Below are 21,837 nucleotides of genomic sequence, written 5' to 3'. Positions count from 1 at the left end.
AAAGAAAGAAAGAAAGAAAAAGAAAGAAAGAAAGAAAGAAAAGAAAGAAAGAAAGAAAGGAAGAAAAGGAAAGAAAGAAAGAAAGAAAGAAAGAAGAAAGTAAGAGGTAGAGAGACTTGGAGGGCAAGAGAAGAAGAAGATACTGAGAAAAGCACCAGTGTCATACAGGAAAAGAGGTAAAGCTTTTACTCTCTAATAAGTAGGTAACTGGTAGAATATGCTTAGAAGAAAACTGAGAAAAGCAAAAACACTCTTGAAGAAAGGATAAGTAAGAGGAAATAAAATTGCTGTTATCTTCCTAATTGTTCAAGTCTTTGAACCATTTTTGAAGGGTTTAGCTACATTTCCAAGAACCATGTGGTTCTCTTAGGTCATTTAAGTGTAACTTAATATGAAAGTTTACTAAATACATACTGTGTTATGAAATTCCAGAGAGTGGAAAGACTAGTGTTGGTTGAAATAACGATAGAGGAAGGGTAGCCTTTAATAGAGGAAAGAGGTGATCAAGTGAACTACGTTTGTAAATACCATCAGCTCTTTTCTATACTATTACTGATTATGTAATAACCATTCTCCTTTTCTAGTCTGTATACTCTACAACAACAGAATCTGTCTTAATGCAGTGGAGTATCATGCTGGGACTCAATAAATGTTTGTTCAATGAATGTGTGAAACAATGAATCAATGCATAGTATATACATGAAAGATCAAAGATGCTCAATCTACATTTGATAATAGGAATCCATAATTATGACTTTTGGGAGATATTTTTGATTGCAAAGAACAGTAGTTAAGATTTAATGATCCCTTTGGCCAGGTACTGTGTCAAGCACTTTCTCTCTATTATCTCACAAGATCCTCATAATGATTCTATAATATAAGTATTATTATTATTATTACAGGTAACAAACACTGAGCATCGGAAGAATAAAAATTTGTTCAAGATAAAAAGTGGTAGAGATGAGATGCAAACCTAGGCAGCCCGACTTCAAATGCTGTGCTCTGAACCACACTATTTTAGCTCCATAAATACATGAAAAATATGTGGAATGAAATGCCAGACAGATGGGACCTATTGTAGATTCCTGACTGAGGAGGTAATATGGGCCTGGCATCTTCCATGTTGTCATGGTAGAACCTTAGGGAGGTTTGAGATCCTCATCTACAAACTTGGAGTGGTGGTGATAATGATGGGGAACCTTATAAGTCTCTTGTGAAGATTATATTTAAAAATGTGTGTAAAGTACCAATACCTAGTAAAATCCCAATAAATATTAGATATTGATAGTATTTATTTTAGAAAAGAAAGTTCTATTTCTTAAACTAAAAAACATTTAATTAGGTTATCTATGCATTAATTCATGTAAGTTCCTCATTATACCTAATCACAACTGATATTTTTGCAGAGGACTGAAAAACTAAATTGGCACTGTGGCCTTCATTTTACAATCAGGCCTGAGGCCATACTTGACCCTTGACAAGTGAAAATGTCAGTATTTGTGGTAGGTACTATAGATGAGTTAATTTTTTTTAAATGTGGCATGTGATAATTTGGAAGAAACAAATTCTGACATGCAAATTAAATACTGATCCAGCAAATTGGGAAAATGTTATTTAGGCTACATAGACATTCATCACAGCCATGTAGAAGTAGACTCTTGAACAAATTCCTTAGGATATTTTCAGGGCTCTGCCTGGAGCCACAGGAAAGACACTACGGTGACATCAATAGTGAGAGGCAGAGCAGGGATGGTTTATATTGGCTCCTTTACCAACAATAAGCCAGCTTCCATTTTGATAAGTAAATAAGTTAGACTTCTCTTACCTGGGGTAGATGAAATATATCCATAGCTTTTACCAGTTCCTCCAGTCTTGCCATGAAGTAAGCTCTTCAGGGATGTTACCTCACCTCAAATCAGTTGGGTGAAAAATACCAAATGGTATTTTCATTTCATTCATTGTCACTACACCAGAAATACACCTCACCAACTACCACCTGGGAGCCAAACTACATTCACTTTTATATGCTCCAAGATGATGGCTACCCATACTCTAGGACTCTGTGCTCAGAAAACAGCCACTATCTCTGAGTCACGTGGATAAATGTATCTTGCTCATCAAACAACATGGCCTAACTGTTCTGTGGCAAGAAGCTTAAGGTCTGCATGTGCTTAAGGTCATCTCATTTAACTCTGGATTGTAAACACTGGAAAAAGTAATGGGACTCAATGAAATCTAGAACAGGGTTGTAAAAGGTGACTGCACGTTTGAATCACCTGGGGATGTTTTGTTTGCTTGGTTTTCAATCCTAACACCTAAGTCATGTTCTAAACACATTAGATAAGCATTTCTTGGAATTGAACTAAGGCATCTGCACTTCAAGAAGTCCTCTAGTGACTTAAATGTGCAATTAAATTTAAGGAGCACTGATCTAGAAAAGTGAGACAGCAAAGTTAAAATAGAGAAACTGGCTCAGCTCTGCTTCTCATCTGTACCTACAATTGGCCTTCAACAAGGCCTCCTACCCAGAGCAAACCTATGTCCCATCAGCTGAGGTGCAGATCTACTGTTTCCTTATGTTGTGACTTTGTGTATGTCATTAAACCTTGCAACAACTCTGCTTCCTTAGCTCAGCTCTAAAAATTGTGATAATAATGATCATTACAGCAACTTCTACATGCAAGTGTTGTGAAGAATAGAAAAAACATAGAGACAATATTGGGCATTCCTGACTTACAAATTATAAACAAATAGAAGCACTTGTCTGCTGTTTGCTCAAGGGCCTCTCGCTCATTCCAAATCTCACTCACTTTGATCCTTTCTTCCACCATAACCCTTTGCCAGTGAATACTCATTTACTGAGTGGGTTAAATGAGCTACCCAAAGAGTCATGAGAGAGATTTTGGCCAGCAAGAATCCAGGCTTCAAGAGGAGAGACTGACTGGAAATCTCATCCTTAAAATGTTTTTGGGAAGTGGGTGGATTGGAATACGTCAATGTATTTGCTCCATCCATTCATAAGTGTATACATTAATTGAACAATTATTTGAGGTACCAGTCATGTTCCAGGCACTGTACTAGAGATGTGCAAGACTGACATTCTGATGAGAGACATAGAAGCATGTAATGCAGTATATATTCGTTCACAGTGACAAGTAAGAGTCCTAAAGTACTAGGCTCAACGTATTTGGGGTTTGTTTCAGCATGTAGCATTAGACAAGATATTTTAATTTTTGAGAAGTACTTGTAACACAAAGTACCACATATAACAGGAAAAATCAAAATAACTTTCTTTTGAAACAGATGGGAAACTAAATTAGGTTTGGAAGAGGACAGATATGCAAATGATGTCTTTTTCCCCCACTAATCACTTCTGCCCTCAGCTTAATAACTTAGTACAGACCATTTTGTCAGAAAATGATTATAGTAGCCAACATTTCTGAAGCTTTACTTTGTTATGTGCAATTTGCATCAAATACTTTATTTAACCCTAGTAGAACCCAATAAGTTAGGTGCAGGAAATTATACATGTTTTATATATGAGGAAACTGTGGATTAGAGATTAAATGACATTCTAATGTTATACTAAATGTGGGATGTCAAACCCATATTTGTGGGACTTCAAAACCCAATTTCCTAGCTATTACACACTACTGACTCTTTAGACAGTCAGCAAGAGATGTGGTTCTAGGTTTTACATAGCTGATGAAAGGGTATTGAATTTTATTCACCTCTCACAAGATTTAGTTTTAGTTCAGGTTTTAAAAAGTTTCACGTGTTGGGCTTTGTTTCAGTCTGTGTGAGTCTTCTTCCCCATGTGAAGAAGAAGATGTGAAAATTCAAAACAAAGATCGCCATATATATTAGATTGAGCAAATTGCAAATAATCTTAAGAGTCGCTTTCCCCCCCAAAATTTCACAGGTAAATATGTTTTCTCAAAAATATTATTTTCCATGGCTCTTCTGTAAAGAGCCAATTACTTCAAATGTTATCCCAATAATTACTCATGTGGCAAATAGCCAAAAGTCAATGGCGTGCTGATAAATGTGTAACAATTAACTCTAGAAAATAGAAGGCCCTAATTTTTATTGTTTCCATGTTCTTAATATGTCCTCCTTGGCTGATTTCACATTATCAGTGTGACATCATTGAATACCAAGTTGGGAAGAGGGAAACACAATCAGCTTTCATGAGCTGGTGCAAGCAGCTTCATCATATGACCCAGAGACCTAAACAAACCCATCTGTTAATATTAAAACAGTTTTTAAAAACTAGTTAACTAAAATTTCTTAAGAAAAGTTACTCAAGAAAACCTATCCAGGTAACTAAGGATAACCAAACTGCAGAAGTAGGAAACCTTAAACACTATTTTAAAAAACGCCAATTCTCTTGAACATGAAACTAATGGTATTTCTATGCAATTGCAGGCTAAATTTAAAGCAGATCAACATAAAAATGGAAGTAGAAATTACTTGTATTTGCCACTTGTCTTGAGAAACTGCAACCTAAACAAACGTGTCTCACCTAAAGATGTTCTGGCTGGAACAGCATCCTTATTGATCCAGAAAGACACCCAGGATAGGACGACAATGAGTGTGCAGGGGATATAGGTCTGGATGGTAAAGTATCCCATTCTTCTGCTCAGATCGAAGTAGACAGACATAACCACATAATCTCCTGGAACAGAACAAAGATAGCACCATACAACCCTTTATCAATCACTGGAAAGCATTTTAAAATAAGCATATATTCAATGGTCATGCACACACATTTAAATTAAGAGTTTTCTACAAGTGGTATGTTGAAAACTATTTTTGCCCACTTGGGTTAAAAAACAAAAACGAAACACAACCTGAACTGAATCCTGACTCTTTTAGAAGCAATTTGTCTACTAGATGGAAGGAAACATTTTTAGCATACTGATATATTTTCTTCTTTCTGTGCTTTCTGACGTCCTCTCTTCCTACTTCACAAACATTATAAAAATGCTTGTTTGGTGAGGAGGGCAGGGAACAGTATTTCTAATTGTGCATATCTTGTCTGCAATTCATTCTAGGTTTTGTAACAATTTCCCCTTATTTCTTAGGACAAAATCTTTATCTATAAAAACCAGACAGGAATATCGTGGTGCTTGACACTAATAAATGAACATTTTACTCAAAATTTATAACTAAATTTCCATGATGAGACATTTTTTCATATGTCAATTGAATCATATGGTTTTCCTTCATAGCAGTTACTTTAAATTTTAAATCTTCATTCATTTGTGCAGTGATTTTTGCAGTATCTTTCCCCCTACTGGACTTTATCTGCGTGAGTCCACAAACAGTGCCCATGTAAGCCCACCATTGCAAATGCTAGTACTTAGCATTCTGCATGACTCCAAACAGGCATTCAGTAACATTTGTCAAGTAATTGTGCAAATGAATTCATGCCTTTATAAATTCTACAGATAAAATTCTCTAAAAATCAAGAAGATACATTATGGAACATTTGAATTAAAATGCAAAATTTGGCCTGGCACGGTGGCTCACGCCTGTAATCCCAGCACTTTGGGAAGCTGAGGTGGGCGGATCACAAGGTCAGGAGATTGAGACAATCCTGGCTAAAAAGGTGAAACCCCATCTCTACTAAAAATACAAAAATTAGCCAGATGTGGTAGTGGGTGCCTGTAGTCCCAGCTACTCGGGAGGCTGAGGCAGGAGAATGGCGTGAACCCAGGAGGTGGTGATTGCAGTGAGCTGAGACTGTGCCACTGCACTCCAGCCTGGGCAACAGAGCGAGACTCCGTCTCAAAAAAAAAAATAAAATAAAAAGCAAAATTTATGTAAATGATCCAGAGAATATATTTAGAAAAACTCCTAAAAGAATAAAGGAATAACCATGTAGCCGTGCATGAGAACAATTTATTGTGACATAGTTTGAAGTCTCTGACTTTTTAAAGTCATGATGCATAAACTGCTGTTAAAATTCCACGTCGTTCATTTTGAATTATCCCAAGTAAAATTTTAAAGCATTTTAATTTTTAAACTCAGAAAATATACTACAGAAACATATCCCAGTTACTATACCTTTTTAAAATACTCTTAGAGAATATCAGTTTCAAATATTGTATCTGCACTCACAATGTGGGATGAATAAATGAGATAGCTTTTCAAATGTTGCTTCTTTTTTCTTTGCTAAATTATATTTTGCTTTAAAATGCATAGATAATTAAATTCAAATCATATCTTTCAGCTTGATTAGTTGGCTTTGTGCCTACGTTTCCCTACTTACATGCCTGATTTAATCTGATTTGAAAATAAGATGCCCTAGAAGCCTCATGCAGAGAAGATTGACTTAGAGGGGTGAGTTATTACTACTCAGTCTAGTTTTTCTTTCCCACTCTCCAGCTTCACCCCATACCCTGCAAAGCTGCTGAAAGACCTTTACTGGATGCTCTTTGAGGGAGTAGACTGTTACCTAACGTTGCATTGCTTCCTAAGTGGGGTTTTGAATGCCTCTTAACACTGCCTTTTGGTAGACTGGCACACAGTTACTTGTTTAAGTCAGATCTGGTTGATGTAGTGATCATGAGCTAGCACTGATCAGGGAATTCAGCTTCCAATGGGACATCAGTTTCCTCCCAGAGATCAATAAGTAGCAATTATTTAGCAACTGTGCCTAAAGACTTGAAGGTAGAAATTTTTTGTCAATGATAATAGATTTTAGCTAATTCCCACAGCATATGCTTCTCTATGTTAATTTATTGAACATAAGCTATTTAAAGCCATAGAATTTCATAAATTAGTTTGGTCTCTGCTTTTGTCCTAATTTAGAATATAATAGACACAGGCTATGATTGAAGAGTAAAAAGATTTAATTTGAGATGACCTCTATTAACATCCATCTTTTTCTTTCTCATTTCTTTGATCAGAATATTAAAGGCAAATACATCCTCTCTTATTCCAGATAGGAAAAGCAAAGTAATAAAAGAAGGTTTCCCATTTAAATAATAATATTCAGGGGTACCTTTTCTCCTATTTTCCCAGTCCTTGAGCTTTCCGCACATTTTAAATGTGTTTAAATAAAAAATTATGAATTATAATGTTTTAAATAAAGCTAGACAATTTTAGTAACTTCTTTTCACCCTATCATGTAAGTGAATGAGGATCTGTACTTTGGTATTAATGATCTGGCATATTTAAAGGTGAACTTTAATTTTGTCCAAAGTTAACAAGATAATTACCTCAATTCAATTCTCCACTTCCCTTTAGGTCAGAGTCTAAACTTCCATGGTCCACTTATCTATCAATTTCTATTATAAGGTAATGGCTTCTGAGCATCTCTCACCTTTGCCAGCAAGTCTACAGCTTTTCTACCAGTGGATTATGGATTCAAACTTGAGAACAAGCCATTTAAAAGCCAGGCAGCTTCACGGTGACAGCCTGATGCCTGTCATATCTCCAAGGCCACGTCGTTTTCTGTATTCCTCAAACCTCTTGGGCTAAAGAGCCTATAAAATCAAATCCCCTTAAAGTACTGCATCACTGATTCCCCAAGCCCGAAAGGTTTAAATGCCAAGCAAGTCAAAGGTAGTTATTTCTGCCACTTCAGATTTATTCCCCCTATTGATTTATCCTAACATATGACATTAAAGTTATAGTATTTTATGTATTCGTTTCATTCCTGCTTTGGTCTTAATTTAGAGTTTATGGATGAAGGCTATGATTGAAGACCCGAGACACAATTTCAAACAACACTCATTAATGTTCATCTTTTTTTGTGTAGAATTCTTATGTCTAGTTTTAGGAAGAGAGTATCAATGCAGGGTTTTTTTTTTGTTTTCTTGTTTTTAAGTTGTAGTGGTAAATAACCATACGATAGTTTTAAAATTTAATATTTAGTGGAGTGTTTAGTTTCTTATTTTCTACATGAAACTATCTTATCTTAAAAACTTGAAGATTCCATGGCAAAGAAGTCTTTGGCTCTATTGAAACCCTGACATAATAGAAAATAATTTTCAAGTTGCCAGTCATAAAAGCCTACTATGTGTAGACACTGGGCTGAATGGTTTGCATATATTATCTGTAAATATCCTAAATGCTTTGTCAGGATGGTAAAAAAACGAAGTATCAAATGTATCTTCACTTTATTCCTCTCGTCATTCTTACTCAACTAAAACATGGTTGAATAAAGTAAATCTTATCCTACTAGGTTAACTTTGAGGGCATAAATAGTGTTGTACTCTTCTTTACATTCCTTTCTCTAGCTCCTTTTTAAAGCCCACAGATATGTTTAATCACTGCTATGCATAGAGCAGTGTATTAGGTAATGTGGAGATTAAGACATAGGGGGCCTCATAACTGATTCTAAATTAAGTGTGTTAAAAGGATTTAAGATTATTTTTTTTCTACAACCCAGATAGAGAGATGTTCTGGGACAATGCATTCGATCTAGCTTTAGCATTCCTCATTAAACACTTGAATTGGGGGCATAAATCCATGAGGCTGATTTTGACCAAAGGCATGCAGGAGAGCTGATTGAGTTTTCATTTGGGAAAATTGTTTTCTGAAATTAGATCTGTACCTCACTCTAACACACAAAATAAATTTAAGATGGAACAAAGATCTAAATTTATGAGTGATATAAATACTACAGAATGAAAACTATAGAATATCTGTATAATCTTAGTGTGGAAAACGCTTTGTCAAATATAACATAAAATTTAAAAGGCATAAAGGAAAAAAGTTATGAGTTTACTGTGTAAAATGTAAGACTTCTGTGTTATCAAGACTGCTATCTGGGCATGGTGGCTCATACCTGTAATCCCCTCACTTGGGGAGCACAAGGCACATGGATTGCTTGAGTCCAGGAGTTCAATACCAGCCTGGGCAACATAGTGAAAACCCATCACTACAAAAAATAAAATACCAAAAATTAGCCAGGCATGGCGACATGCACCTGTAGTCCCAGCTACTCCAGGGACTGAGGTAGGAGGATCCCTTGAGCCTGGGAGGTGGAGGTTGCAGGTTGCAGTGGGTGGAAGGACATCCTTCTACCACACCTCAGACTCCTGCACTCCAGCATGGGTGACAGAGTGAGACTTTGTTAAAAAAAAAAAAAAGAAAGAAAGAAAGAAGAAAAGAAAAGAAAAAGAATGACTGCGATAACCAGTTTTAAAAGGCAAAACATCACATTTGAGTGTGGTGAGATATTTCCAAAATAAATAAGAATTCAAAAGGCTAATATCACCAATACATAAAGAATTCCCATTTGTCATTGAGGAGGAAAAAAAAAACTAAATTTTTAACTAAGCTAAACAATGAATGAAGAACTTATAAATACAAAATATTTGGAAACTCAACTTCAGAGGGGATCAGTGAAATCCAACATCTAATAATAGTATTTCATTTTCAGCCTGGCAGATTGAGGAAAAAATAAATTCCTTGGTAATGTTTGGTCCTGAAAAGATGTGCACAGGGATCAGAGGTACACACTCTTGGTGGGGATATACAATGAAGTGAACTTTTAGGAAGATAACCTGAAAGTATATAAAAACATATTTTATTCTTAAATGTCTTGGATAAACATGACAGAAACAAAAAGTTTTCAAATATTGCCACTCAATTGGCACCAAAATGTTCTCATGGTTTGTTACGTGCTTAGAAGTCTAGGTAGAATACCCAATCTTTGGGCAGAATCCCAATCCCTGAGCTTAAGCGATCCAGAACATTGTTGTATATAAAAGATTTCCAAATTAATCAGTTGCTAACTTCTATAAATGCTACTCCCAAGCAGTTTCTGCATTCATCACTTGCCCACCATTCTCGGGGTTGTTTATTCTCTCATTAACTCTTCTGGAGTACTTTCAATATCTCCTGCCAACCAGGTCCTGTGAGGTCAAGAGAGGGAAAAAATACATAGCTAAGCTCTAGCTTTTGCCATCAAGGAGTTGTCAGGCCAAGAAAGTCATATCAATATATTATCACTTCATAATGGCACAAGAGCTCTAATATAACAGATACATGCTAATTTATCTTACACACCACAATTAAACTTTCTGACAGGCACATTTTTGAAAATTCTGAGTAAATAAATCTATTTTCACCAAACTTAAATAGGTCTATGCTCCTCTTCAGAGAAAGTCCAGGCTTCTAAACCTGGCATCGAGGCTGTCTGTAATCTAAATTTAACCTAGGTCTTTCTCTCTTATTATTCTATTTGTGTCCTCTGAGCCCTAGACAAATAAATTAAATATTTTTATTTCATGCCTCTATGATTTTTCTGTCTTTATTCTTCCTGCCATCATCTCTCTCCTAGATTGCTAATCTCTTTACTCCTTTTCTTCATTCCAACTTTCTGACCACCTATGCCACCACCACCACCACCCCACATATATTCCACAATGCAACTACACCTGTGCTATCTAAAATGGTAGCCATATTAAACATACTTTAAAAAATTAAATTTACTGTCTTAGTTGCACAAGCCACATTTCAAGTGTGCAAGAGCTACATGTAGCTAGTGACTAGCGTATTGGACAGTCCAGATTACAGAGCAGTTCCTTCATCATGGAACGTTCAGTTGGACAGTGCTAAACCAAGCTTTTTTTCTAGAATATGTATTTGTTCAGGTTATTCCCCTTGAGCATCTCAGTATGAAATTTACACTGTTTAACATGTGATTCTGGCCCAGTTTGCTTCGATCCATCCTGAACCGTCCCAGCTTTATAATCTCCCCACTTAGAGCTCAGCCATATGATTTATTTTCTGCTTTTCCGAGGGGAAACTTCTCATTATTTTGACCTTGTTTGCAATATGTTGCTCTCAACTTCCGAAATGTTCTCTACCCCTCTGATCATGCCATATACATATAAATACCTCCAGACTCTTCAATAATTGCCCATTGATATCAGGACACAATAAAATTCTTTAACTTGTTCTCTAGGGCTTCATATGTTGTTTTGTTTTGTTTTTCCTTCACTATATTCGCAGTCTCATATTAAATAGTGATTCTTCACTGACTGGGGTTCCTGTAGTTCTTTACATGCCTTCCTTACCCTGCTTCCTCTTCCCACAGGGTACTTTCACCTGCTGCCTCCTCTGGCCTCAACTCTAATATCCCATCTTTCTTTACTCAATTAACTCCATTTATTTTTCAAATGTTAATTAATGTATCTCATGATGAAAGAAGCTCTTATTACATCAAATGTCCTCAGTAAGACGTCATAGTAAGAGCTCAGTAAGATCACAATAAAAATATATGATGGTGAATACTGAATTATATTCTAGATTATTAATATTTTATGAACTCTATAAGGGATGCAGCTCTAGCTATTTTGCTCACTATTTTATTTTGAGCATTTAGCACAGTGCCTGGGACATAGAGGGAATTCCACAATTATTTGTTACATAAATAAATGCTTTAGCTCAGAATGACAAGAAGAAAATTCTAGATGAGCTATACATCAAAAGTCTTTAAGACCAAGGTGGAGATTAACATGGGTTTTTAAGATATTAAACTTTTACATTACAAATTATTGCATCTGGAAAAATTTTTGCTGAACTTAATGTCAATGGATATAAGGTCACAGTGAGCTGTTAGCGATCCTAACTGCTTGCCAAGAAAAGAAAAAAAGAGAGAAGGGAAATCAGCTTTATCAGAGTGGCTGCATTATGTTTAGTAAAGTATTATTCAGTGATTTGAGCTTCTCAGCCAGATCCAATTAGTGAAAGAAGAGAACAAAGGGGTTTGGCTGCTAAAGCGCAAGCGTCACAGTCTGCCAAGCCTACTAGGTGTGTTTTCGTTTAAAAACTTTGCCGTTCTCATTTCATCTATTAAGTTCGTGAAGAAGAACAAAATAGCAATTGAGGAAAATATAATTTTAAAAAGTGCATTAACATAATTTTTCTGGTTTAAATTTATCCTTTAAAAACTCCATCTGAATATCCACCGAGGACAGGGTTGGAGAACTATAGTGAAGAATGGGAACTGCTTTGAATCATTTTCCTAGAAGGAGAGCAGTAATTTGTTCCCTCCAGGCTGCCGAGGAGGGATGGTCTCAGTCTCTTAGCTGAGATGGCTTTATTTTGGCCAATGGTATTTCTCTAGAAAAAGTGTCAAGTAGTGAGCTGTCAGCAGGCAACTCCTGAACATCTGAGAGATGGGTGTGTGAGTTCAAGGAAGGTGATAGGGTGGCAGGGGCATCAACAGTGTCCACTGCAAGGGCAAATATGAGATTAACTGGGTTCAAAATTCAAATCGTGTCACTAACTGGTTATGCGATTTCAGGCAACTTTCCTATGTCTCTGAGTCTCAACTTCTTTATCTGTAAAGTAAGAATAATAATGGAATCCACTTCACAGTAATATTGTGAACATAAAAAGAGTGAATATACATGCCATTCTTGGTATAATTCCTGGCACATAGGATGGTATGATAATGTCAGATACGACAAGGCAGAGTGTCTATGAAATATGATTGAACACTGTTCTGACCTGTAATAAACAAAGGAGAAACTTACCAAATATTTAAAAGAGAGTTAGAGTTAGAAAGGGTCTTAGAATAAATCTATACCAACCAATTCTATCCTCTTAAAGATTAAGCAGTTGACATTCATCAAAGAAGGATGCTTTATCCAAAGAGACAGAGCTACCTAGTGGCAGGCCAAAGACTCCTGCCTTATAAACCCATACTCCTTCTGTAGAAAACAGCCTCTGCATTCTAAATCAGTGGTTTGGACTATGACAATAAATCCAAAAAACAAACAAAAACGATGTGGAACACTGACTAATTGTTGAATGTCAAGAACGTGGTTAATATAGAAAGCTGGTTTGGATAACTGGGGCCCTCAAACTCAAACAGAGCCTTCATTTACTTTTGAACCTTATATAATGCACATATTAGCTTTAGGAAGTTGAAAACTCATTTGTCTGGAATACCAGCCTGTGCCTGACTCAACAGTAGCAGAAATTTTCTCTTGGCAGATAGCTTTAGATGAAAGAAAGCTCAGTATTTGCAAAGCCTCCAAATGTAGTGGTTTTCTCTAGGTTCACAGAGCGAGGTCTTTGCTAATATCCCAGTTTTCTGCCTTCCTTTACTAGAAAATTCTCTTTATGCAAGATGTTCTCTTTCTCACCCTCCAAAAAAGCTACCACAGATGCCTAGCCCAATGTGGAATTTTGTAATGCAATTCATTTGTCTGAGTCCAAAATCAAATTCCAAAAAATGCAGCAAATATGTTCACCTTGGGATACACATAAATAAAACAACTCCAGCTCATAAATCTAAAACTACAGCTACAAATGAATACATTTGCTACTTTGATCCATCAAAAGAGACAGCAATTTCCCAGTATAATTAACTGTAACTCCTGCAAACATCTAACTAGATATTAAAACATGTTTTACATAAACGCAGGGCAATTCACAGTAGCAGATCTAGTCCCAGGATTCAAGTACATGCGATCATGATAATAAGGTCAGAAATGTGGGTAAGTTGTTTAAATTCTCCCACTAAAGTAGGAATAAACAAACATTGCTAAGGCTATTGGGAGAAACACATTTGCTAATGGTAGGGAAAGTGTTTTGTCATCTTTTGAACACAAAGTATAGATAAAGTGGTACATAGAGCTTTTTGAGGACAGTCGATTTGCAAAATAACTTCTGTGACATTGGTAGGTAATTTTCCTGTTGAGTAATTTTTTTTTAGCCTTTATTAAAAGGCTGCCTTCAGCCTTCAGGAGTAATAGTAAAGCAGTGAATCTTAATCTTGTTTCTACTAATATTAATGCATCTATGAAAGCCAGTAATATACTATTAGAGTCACACAATAGTAGAATCAGTAATACATTATTAGCGCTCACATATTTGCATTAGTAAAATTATGCTCTTCTGTTCAACTCAGATTTTGAGAAACAGATTAATTACATACCAACAAGTTTTGTCAGAAGGTAACAAAATATTCTTTTATAGGTAGTTAATGTTTGTATAGAGTATGATTGTGACACTAACAGATCTAATTTACCTTTTGCAGAAGTCCCATTTCAGGAGAAATTTTAAAATGTGAATTCATATTCCATTCTTAGCTCTCATGGTTCAATGGAAATAGTTTCAGCACTTCAGAAGAGAGATGCCAATAAGAAGCAGATACAATAGTCTAGTTGCATCTATTAACTTTGATGATAAAATTAACTTTAATAGAGAAAGTGGGATCTACAGAGATATCAGTGAAGATCTGATAAATTCTGAGTAATGTTGGAGTCATTTACTTCTACTCAACCATACATAGTTAGGTAAGTGCTAGATATGCTCCTTTGAGTGAGAGATTATAATTGATTTGTCAGAGATGTAATCCCAGAGCCACAGAGGTGGGGTTGATATGTTACATTTTGCCCTTCTGACATAGAAATGATGAGACTGCATTTCACAGAGAAAATGAGTAGAAATTCTATTGGTGATGTGTGAGAAGAACAAAGAATTCTCAACAGAAAAATGCCTGGTCTACAGGTCTATCCTGAAAAACAGATGCCTTATCCATGGGGAACCACTTTTTCCATCTACGCTGCAGATAGAATCTTGTTCTCCTGAAAAATTACTTGGTATCCATAAATTTATAAAAACAGGACAGTATCTTTAGTAAGAACCAAGTTTTTGTCCCAAATTGGTCAAAAACTAATTTGTGATATTAGGAGGTTATGTTAACTAACTAATCTGAGACTCAGTTTCCTATTTTGTAAAATAGAGATGACAAAATTCTCCATAGCAACCTCACAGAGTTCTTGCAATACCTGTTGCAATAACTGGTTGTAATTAATCAATAGTTGGTGCAATTACCACCATTTTTGATCCTCCCCTTGGTGCCGAAAGCTCTACTAGAACTCGGAATGCCACCCAAAATATATGTTTTACTATTAGAAATATTTCACTGACTAATATACACAGATTTCAAATTTGTGGTAACTTCCTTATAGCTACTAATATTGGAGTAGGTATCTCACCAAGTTTTGACCCTAAATCCAAGGCTTATCAATTATTTTTCAATAATTCTAATAAGGTAACAGCTGCAAAGTTTAGAAGGGCAGTATGAACATTGGGGGACATTTGAATCATGGCATATGAATTCAGATTATATTTAAATGGATGCTATCTTGTGGATTTGAAAGTATGCATGCTCAAAGTCTTTATAAATATTTATTCTATATAAATTTAATCTTTATCAATAATTTATATTCTTTAATAATTATAAATATTACAATTTTTTGTTCTTTCTTTCAGCTCATAGTTTATTTCATTGCTTAACATTCCTACCAAAGATTGAGAACTACTAGAATTTAATATATTAAAAAAAAAAAGAAGTAAGTAGGAAGAGAATACAGTGGAGGAGAAAGAAGAAGAGAATATTCAGGAATACTCTTAAAGTGATGTTTCCAAATAATATTTTTTATTCAACATTGGTTTCATAATGTGCTAAAAATAATGACTTCTTCAATCAGGAACATTTGAGTTTTGTGGAACAGCATGTGATATCACTGGAGGTTCACCATGCACATTAGTACATGGGTGCTTCTGCACTAGAAGATGTTTGCCTTTAACTTAGCATTTTCTAAAGCTATATTGTCGCAAAACTAGGTTTTTAGGAAACATTTACTATAGCCTACAGTACACATATTCAGCTCGACTTGCTGTGGGGGACACTCCTCTTTAGGAGTCATAATGTCCTTTGTCTTCCTTCATTTTTTCCTGACCTGTGAAAAGAAATACATGCCCTTTTAGAAGTATTGGAAAGAAAATATTCCACTGTTTCTCCTCTCACTTTATTCATTTTGGTTATCTAATTGGTGAAATTAAGACACTTCACCACTTAGGTGGTTTCTTACTGAACGGATCTCACAATTCCTTGCTTTTGTCCTTCATTGGATAAGCTCTCTTGAATCAAGGCATGGATTACTGTTTAGATGATGACCTCGTGGTCTCTCTCCATGCCTACTATGGAGACTCAGTGAGTGTCAACAAGCTATTCCAAGCAATTGTATGGTCTCCCACACCCACATCTCTCTTGAGTTGGTTAATACCAAATATTAGCCTTGGAGGAGAAAAAGTAAGAATCCCAGCTGTAAATAAAAATGAATCCTACAAACCAAGGCTACCAGCAATCGAGATGATATTTGAATCCTATCTCTTCAATTTACCACTCTATCTCACAAATGGGTCAAAATCAAGAGATAAAGAGAGAAATGTTATTAATAAATATAACCCCAAACCCAGAAACCTCTTTTGGAGAAATAAGCTTATTAGTAGTAACGCTTTATTTTTCTTGTCATTTTCACCTTTTTGATGAGCTTGGGTAACTTTGCATTTGAAGCCGGACCTGATTAACATAACCCAGGCACTGATATTTTCTTAAAGAAAAGGCTTCACAGAGGTAGAGAAACCTAACGTTATCAGAATACCGAGCTTTCTAAAATGGCTTTGAAAGCAGCTAGAAAAGAAAAAAAAAAAAATTGTTCAAATTCAGGCAACTGCAGGCAGTGGTTGCAAAAGGTCAAATCACAAAATGTTCCCCAAGATGTCAAATCACTCCTGGAGATACTCTGCAAAATTATAGGTTTAAAAACTTGACCTTACTTGCTCTTTATTTCCAAGCACTCGATTTTAAACTACCACACCCCTGCCCCCATGGAATTCTTTCACCCAGGAAGTTTTTCATTTTGTGAAATTCAAGGATATTTTTAAGATATCTGTTAAAAGTCATTGCCAATATATATTTTAAAACCTCTGTACATTTTACCATACTATATAGAGTTAACTCGAAAAAGCTCAACTTCTCTGAATAAGGAAACTTTCTGTGTTGGTGGGCAAAGCAATGGATTCAAAGTCAGCAGACCTGGCTTCTAATTCCTGCCTACATGTGACCTTGTTTGATCTTGGGTGAATCCCATCTCTTCTCTAATTCTCTTTCTCTTCCCTATAAATTATAACAAATTCAATTAAATAATAGATCAGTGAAAACTCTATGCAAATGTTAAATTTAATTTTAATATTTAAAAATTAAGTGCTATTTAAATTTACATACATAATATATATGTCAAATTCTAACAATGGAAGTTCTAAAATTTATTTTTGAAAAATTAAGGAATACAACATTTGATGAAAAATTTTAAAAAACCCTGTTATTTCTTAGTTTGACCTTTATTTGCTTTATAATGTTGAGCAAGAAATGTTACCTTGCTTGTCTGGTCTGTTTTTTTCGCAGACGAAAAAGGAAAAAATTATCATCTGTACCTCATAGATTTGTTGAATGGATTAAATAAATGATTCCTATGGTGTTTTAGCACAAGGACTCAGATCAGGTGCTTAACGAATGTTGTTGAATGTTACTACTTTTTTTTTTTTTTTTTCACTCTTTAAATGTTTTCACATAACTCATAGGGTCTTATAATCTTGAGAAACTAGTTGTATATCACAGTTGTTGCTTGGGTTTGCATTTACAAAAAAAAAAAATGCCTTTATGTTTTTCTGCACTTGTCAGGAAATCACATGCTTAGTCTCATTCTTTCTTCTTCCTGTTTTAAATCTAAAAATCCTATACCTGTACCCCTAACAAGATCTTTTATCATGCGTTGTAATGCCTACTTGGAGTCAAAGTCAAGAAAGAAGGACAATCCACCCTTCTTCTTTCCCTGGCAAGACTCTACTACAGCCATAGAAATATGAAAAGGCAACCTAGTGATTGATGATATAAGAATGCTGCCTAGTAGAGGGTAGCAGGCCTTGTACTCTACATGAAACTCTGTGGATTAAAGGGTTCCCTTCAGGGCCATCTTACCTCTACTCCACTGTTATGCATAATCACCTCCATACATCAAAACCCTTAGTTGTGACTTGATCTTGTCACTAAGTAAAATAACATGACGACTTTGGAAAAAGCAGATAACTATATGCATTTTCAGATTATATTTGGAATTCAGAACCAAGTTTGTCTTGGTTTTCAGTTTACATGCCAAAGAATGAATCCTATTTATTTATTTATTTATTTACTTATTTTTGAGAAGGAGTCTTGCCCAGGTTGGAGTGCAGTGGCATGTTCTTGGCTCACTGCAGCCTCTGCCTCCCGGGTTTAAGCTATTCTCTTGTGCCAGTCTCCCTAGTAGCTGGAATTACAGGTGCCTGCCACCACACCCAGCTAATTTTATATTCAAACAATGAACTCTGGCCTCAATCTGTTTGCCATATAAGGCATTGAGTCTCTTTCATTTTATAAAAGACAAACCAGGGGTTGGGGGGAGGTTAGTGTCAAGCATTTTCTGTCCACAGGGAAGATTTTGGTCGTACTCTTGAGCAGAATAGACTTCTAGGAGCCACTGCTCTGAGAGAAGAATCCTGTGAATCAAAGTATGTAGGCATCTGCCCTATATCTGGCTTCTGCTACCATAGGATTAATATAGGGGATTACCAAAGGCTCTCCAATTTCATTCTTTTGAGTTGATATTTGCTTTATTTTCACAAGTAGTATCCCATGACTAATCAGCATCAAAAACAATACGACGTCGCTCTGCTCACCAAAACTCAAACTTTCTCTGGCCTCATTACGGACAGTTTTCAGTGACAGTGCTTTCATTGCTGATTTAGCATTTGCATTTGATGGCCTGGCGCGGTGGCTCACGCCTGTAATCCCAGTACTTTGGGAGGCCGAGGAGGGCAGATCACGAGGTCAGGAGATCGAGACCATCCTGACTAACATGGTGAAACCCCGTCTCTCCTAAAAAGAATACAAAAAATTAGCTGGGCGTGGTGGTGGGTGCGTGTAGTCCCAGCTACTCCGGAGGCTGAGGCAGGAGAATGGCGTGAACCAGGGAGGTGGAGCTTGCAGTGAGCCCAGATTGTGCCACTGCACTCCAGCCTGGGCAGCAGAGCGAGACTCTTGTCTCAAAAAAAAAAAAGATTCTGCATTTGATGATGCAGTGTCAGAGCTGAAAGAGAATTTATAGATTAGACCAGTTTCTTCAAGTGAGCAAGAGGAGCCCTGAAAGGTACAGGAGCTTGTCATAGGTCACTGCTCACACCTAGAACCTGCACGTGAAGCCAGGTCCCTCGGTTTACACTGGCTGCTTTTAATACTTTAATCAATACTGTCATTTTAACAACTAAATTATAAGTTGTAAATCTGAACTATAGTTTAAGCATAAAATATTTAATATATTTGTCCGTCTCCTTTTTCATGCTTGAGTTCCTGTATAAACTTCAGAGCTAACCTAGCCTTGTGGAGTAACTGCTTTAATAATTTGCAAATAATAATAAGAGAAAAATATAGTCCTTAATTTTAAAGAGCTATATTATTGCTAAGGCTTTACTGTTCTCTCAGCATTGAGGAAACAACTTCTCAGCCCAAATGATATAGAGAGATTTTCAAGGAGGATTTGATGATGGCATTAATGAATTTGTAGCCTACTTTGAATCTGGTGTTTAAATAATAGTCACTTTCTTGCCCTCTGTAGCCTTGCCTGCAGTGAGGGAAAAAAAAAAAAAAAAAAAACTCTTTCTTTTTATGCAGTTCCATAGGATGTACAATTTGTAGAATTTATTCACATTACCATATAGCTCTTTCACTCCAACCAGTTCCTTAACAACATACAGAATTTGTTGGTAAAAAGGTAACAGGAATAATTTGTGAAAACTGGTTTGCTAATTATAGGAATTATAGAATGGAAAATAATTGCTTTGAGTTCAACGTAACTGTTTTTAGTCTTTTTCATGTTAGGAAAGATACCCTTAGTGATGTTTTAAGACTTGTGTTCTGAACAAGGAGAAAAATAAACACTTCCTTTTCTTGTTTTCCATGTATCAACTTTTGTGTAAAATCTGTAACCTTACCCAATGTCAAATTCACCAAGATTTCATGTAGCTTATCTTCTGTAGAAAGGCAAAGAAAATTCTGGTGACACAGACATTGCTCACAAACTTTCTTGCTTTCCTATGCCAGTTTGGCTATTGTTATTGTTAAGAAAATATGCTGATCAACAACTAATAAAATATGAACAGGCTTCCTGTGTTTTTAGTTCTAAAATTATTTCTTTAAAATATTATCACTTTAAAGTAAATAAAAGATAAACCAACTGGAAAAAAGAAAGTATATAATAGATTATTTGCAGTTAGAAAGAATATCCAGGATCACCTAATCCAGCTATAACTGCGACTCAGAGAGTTTAAATTATATACCCAGGGTCACATAATTAGTACCAGATCTAGATGTAGAATTTTAGTTGTTTGATTCTTAATTTAAAAATTTCTCACAATGGCATTCCATTAAAAGACATGCATAGAGATTTCGGTCCATGCTACTGAAATAATAACAGGCTAACCATGACCACAGAATTATGCACATTTAGATATCAACTCCTTCAGTCCTTCCATCTTAGAAATGATGAAACTGAAGCCCCTTGCTTTTCATTCTGCCTCCTCAAGAAGTTGAAGTACAGTATCAGAGCTTCACTGTCATAGAAAACCATGTGATAGAAGAGGGAGAGGAGAGGAGAGGAAGGAGCTCAGCATGGAGGAATATTTATTATCTGCCTGCTGAAAGCTGAGTTTGGAGCAACAGCATTTTGCAAATGCTCATGTTTCCCTCCTATATGTCAGGAGAAGGGAAGCCAGGGCCGTTTCCAACATTGTTCCTTGAAGAGCTGTGGCACGCTGTTACATAAAACAAACCCAGACAATGGAAGGGATGCCCGCAAACAATCTTACCACACTTATTCAACTGTCCTCCAGGGAAAGACTGACAGTGTCTCTCTGCCTCCAGCAGTGAAAGAATGCCACTTGCGGAATGTGGGTTGAATGACCCAGATGAGAATCTGAGCTGAAATCAATACACCTCCTCACTGTATCTCAGCCAGAAAAGAGAACTGGGGAAAACTTAAGCAGAAGAGACATTTGGCTTGGCGTGTAGCCACCTTCTGTGATCTCCAGGAAAGGGAGGGTATTCAGGAAACTGGGCCAGCAGGTAAAAAAAGAGAGGAGTTTCCCTTCTTCTGAATAATTTGAAGTAAAAGCATGATAAATACTGAATTTGTATATCACTCATGCTTTGCATTTCTCTGGGAAATGGTCTCTTGATACTCTCTGTCCCATGTGACCAAAGATCTGCTTTCCACTTCCTGCATAACTTCACACAGGGCACCTGCCAGACCATTTACCCTGAGCAGCACTCTGTGCTCTCACTACGTCCATGTGGCTTTCAGAACAAATCTGGATTCACACCCTGACTCTGGTTCTTACTAAGTGTATGACTTTAAGCTACTGAAATCCTTGGATTGTCAGTTTCTTCATGTCTATGCTCAAACCTTTTTGTGTTGCATTCCCTCCCTTTGACTGATCTGATAGAAAGCATAATATACTAGGTGTCTAATGATTGCCTTTCTTGGGCATTTGCATTTTGAGGGGATTCCTGAAGATACAATGCTGTGAATTCAGGAGACAACATATTTAATAATGGGGTTTTGGTATCATGGTGCATATGAGGATGGGATCATATCCATAGCCCTCAAATTCATTGTCATTCATTCATTCATTGAAAAAACAGAATCTCTAATCTGCCCTAAAGACTCAATCTCAATGATGCTCACATATGGAGATATGAGCTTCCAGTGATGGTTGAACTATGTTATAAGTAAAGATACCCCAAATTTTATAATCTTACAAAAATCTTAGATTTAGTCATATACTAGAGCATACCATATAGGTGATTAGATGAAGAAAACAAACTAGAACAAATAAACTTAGAATGATCTTAGGTTTCTTTTTCTAGCATACTTTTAATTTTGGGGAAAAGCTATTAGCCACAAATACCTAAAGTAC

General features: G+C 36.1%; 1 protein-coding gene across 5 annotated transcripts in view; it reads right to left on the bottom strand.

Moving 5' to 3' along the window:
- The window catches only part of GABRG2 (gamma-aminobutyric acid (GABA) A receptor, gamma 2), a 91,167-nt gene that overhangs the window by 9,233 nt on the left and 60,097 nt on the right, over positions 1-21,837 (bottom strand). For all 5 annotated transcript variants that reach the window (XM_011947722.1, XM_011947723.1, XM_011947725.1 and 2 more), the window contains one exon: positions 4,526-4,678. In XM_011947722.1, coding sequence (XP_011803112.1) covers positions 4,526-4,678 — 153 coding nt within the window. The remainder of the gene's footprint in view (positions 1-4,525; positions 4,679-21,837) is intronic.

Source organism: Colobus angolensis, unplaced genomic scaffold, assembly GCF_000951035.1.
Source record: "Colobus angolensis palliatus isolate OR3802 unplaced genomic scaffold, Cang.pa_1.0 Scaffold27, whole genome shotgun sequence".
NCBI lineage: Eukaryota > Metazoa > Chordata > Mammalia > Primates > Cercopithecidae > Colobus > Colobus angolensis.
The sequence above is the reverse complement of the archived record's forward strand: the minus strand, read 5'-3'. Positions and strand labels throughout refer to the sequence as shown.